This window comes from Gossypium hirsutum, chromosome D06 (genome assembly GCF_007990345.1).
Source record: "Gossypium hirsutum isolate 1008001.06 chromosome D06, Gossypium_hirsutum_v2.1, whole genome shotgun sequence".
Lineage (NCBI taxonomy): Eukaryota > Viridiplantae > Streptophyta > Magnoliopsida > Malvales > Malvaceae > Gossypium > Gossypium hirsutum.
The window spans coordinates 20,485,612-20,488,498 of NC_053442.1; the positions used below are offsets into that span (position 1 = coordinate 20,485,612).

The following is a 2,887-nucleotide window of genomic DNA, read 5'->3' on the forward strand; positions in this document are numbered from 1 at the left end:
TTGGTTTAAACAATTATGGGTATAATTTAAATTTACCAAACCAATCCCCCACCTCCCATTTCTTTTAATAATGAAACAAATCCAGCTCAAAATGTAGTTCTTTTTGAAATTTCACTTGTGTTTGTTTCTTGGGTTAATTCCACCAAACTATGGCACAAAATTTACATCTTTCCAACCAACACTGCTGTATCAATCATTTAGTCAGCTTTGATGTTAAATAACAGTTCAATTTAGTCATGGACGTACTGCTTGGATCTAATGTGCGAAAAGAAAGGAATAAAGTAACATTTAAACATTGATTTTGAAAAAGTTTTTAACCTTGTCCACATTAATTTCAAAATTTGATAATCTTTTTCTAACAGAATTTTATTAAAGTATAATAACGTAAAACTTTTTTTAGAATATCATATTATCACCGGTAAATAAAAGAAATAGGTGAAGATGTGACGTAATCTTAAAATGTTATACGAGGGAATAAAATAAGAAATGTTGTCAAATTTATATTTATAAATTAATGTTTGAGAGGCTAGCTCATTTGTTTAATTTAAATTATATATATTGTGTTTATAAAAAAGAAAGATATTCACGTCGTTCAAACTCAAAATCCTCCATTTTAGGCTGTCCGCCCTGTTCCCTTCAAAACGCAAATAAAAACCACAACACACACACACACACACACACACACTTATCTCTATCTCTCTCTCTTTTTCTCTTACACTTGCATATATTTTTTTCCTCAGTATAATCTCCCTTTAACGCTAAAGCTTTGATTTGAGTTATAAACGAAAATAAAATTTGGAAATTATTATGGAATTCATTCAAGAAAGCAGCTATTGTGGCGGTGACCATTTTATTGTGGAGGACTTGCTAGATTTTTCCAACGACGATGCCGTTTTTACCGACGGCACGTTCGACTCTTCCCTAGTCCTTGCCCATTCGACTGATTCCTCCACCTTCACGCCCGTCGACAGCTGCACTTCTTCCTTGTTTTCCGTTTGCGAACCCAATATAGGGACTGATATCGGTTGCCGAGATCTCAACCACGATCAGTTTGCCGGTGACCTACCTCTGCCGGTAATTTCCTCCCCACATGCAATAGTGTGATAGGTTAAAATACTTTCTATGTATGTATACATGTAGCGACGATCGAAGTTTCGCTCTTTTTTTCATTATTGTAATTTTAGCTTGGGTTCAAATTTCGAGAAAATAAAGCTAGTGAAATCTGGACATTTTACAGTTTTACGTTTTTCTTTTACCATTTTTTTTTGATAAATTTTCCCGGGAACCAAAAATGGATAAAGACCCATATGCATACCGAATGTAATAGTGACAATGGTATCTTTTTTTAACAGTACGACGATTTAGCTGAGCTCGAATGGCTGTCGAATTTCGTTGAGGAATCATTTTCCTGTGAGCACCTGCAAAAGCTCCATCTGATATCCGGGTTGAAAACTCGACCGGACAAATCGTCGGAAACTCGAGAAACCCAAGCCGTTGACGGTGACAGTGACCACAGTAACAGTAACGGCAACCCGATTTTCGACCCGGACATGACAGTACCGGCCAAGGCGAGGAGCAAAAGGTCCCGGGCTGCCCCGTGTAATTGGGCCTCCCGCCTCCTTGCTCTCAGCCTGACAAGTTCATCTTCTGAACCGGGAACGGATGTTGCTGTCCCGGTTCAACCGCCACTAACGAACCAAACCGGAAAGAAGCCGGCCAAAAAGACCTCGTCGAAGAAAAAAGACGGTGGTGAAGTGGCGACTAACCCGGATGGACGGAAATGCTTGCATTGCGCTACGGATAAGACGCCGCAGTGGCGGACCGGCCCGATGGGTCCGAAAACTTTGTGCAATGCTTGCGGAGTGAGGTATAAATCGGGTCGGCTTGTGCCCGAATACCGACCCGCCGCGAGCCCGACATTTGTGCTGACGAAGCACTCGAATTCTCACCGGAAAGTGCTGGAGCTTCGGCGGCAGAAGGAAATGGTGAGGGCCCAACAGCAACACCGTCATCATCAGAACATGGTTTATGATGCATCCAATGGTGATGATTACTTGATCCACCAATATGTAAGCCCTGATTTTAGGCAGCTGATCTAAGTGGGTGGTGCTAGAGTAGGTTCAATTAAAGTTCAGGTTCTTTAAAAAGGAGTTAGGTTCTTTGAAAATTCTAGTTTAGTTTTTTTTTTTTTTCCTTAGGTGTAATTCTTCCAAACTGTTGTTATTTTAGGGAAATTTTTGTAGACTCTAATCTTCCTTTTCAGTTTCTTTTTTCCTGACAAATTCCGCAAAGCTCTTGAAACCCGTGTTTTTTCTTTTCAGAACTTGAATTCTTAGATTAATGAATATTTTGCATGAATTTCTATAATGGTCAACTTGTAGTTTTCATCCCTGTACGAGATTCAACTTGAGGATTTAGTTTGTATAATATGGGATGATTTGATCTCCTACTATTAGAAAGGTTATGCCTCAAAATTTAAATTAAATGTGATATTATGCTTATTAAAATAATTGTCGTTTAAAATTTTAGGTAAATCTCATTTTTGGAAGAAACTAAAGACCCAAATTTGTTTGTGTGTTTTAAAAGGTGAAAATATGATTATTAAGTAACCTCATGACTGATTAACGTACATAATATGAATGATAATTAAAAATATGAAATTAAAATCATAATTTGACGGTTTTCGTAGTTCATATGCAAAAGAAACATACTTGAAGATCCCATCCCCACCGGGGAAGCTAAATGCAAACCTTTTTCAAGGGCTAGTTGTAAAGGGGTTTAGGTCAAATTTTGAAAGGGAAATTACTGGCCCTAAAGGACAAAGTTGATGTTTTTAAGGTAAATCTGCAAACCCCAAACCCCAAGTGCTCCAGCTTTTTAGTAAATG

General features: G+C 38.1%; 1 protein-coding gene across 1 annotated transcript; it reads left to right on the forward strand.

Annotated features, from left to right (window-relative positions):
- The first annotated feature begins 611 nt into the window (after nucleotides 1-611).
- Nucleotides 612-2,367, forward strand: LOC107901526 (GATA transcription factor 12). Its single transcript, XM_016827581.2, has 2 exons — nucleotides 612-1,074; nucleotides 1,353-2,367. Exons 1-2 carry the CDS (start codon nucleotides 808-810, stop codon nucleotides 2,097-2,099), a joined length of 1,014 nt encoding a protein of 337 aa, XP_016683070.1. The 5' UTR covers nucleotides 612-807; the 3' UTR covers nucleotides 2,100-2,367.
- The last annotated feature ends 520 nt before the right edge of the window (nucleotides 2,368-2,887 follow it).

What these genes read in the sequence shown, in the direction of transcription:
- LOC107901526 (XM_016827581.2), top strand. Translation starts at nt 808, where the DNA reads ATGGAATTCATTCAAGAAAGCAGCTATTGTGGCGGTGACCATTTTATT. An exon ending in CCGGTGACCTACCTCTGCCG is followed by an intron (nt 1,075 to 1,352) that starts GTAATTTCCTCC and finishes TTTTTTTAACAG; the next exon opens with TACGACGATTTAGCTGAGCT.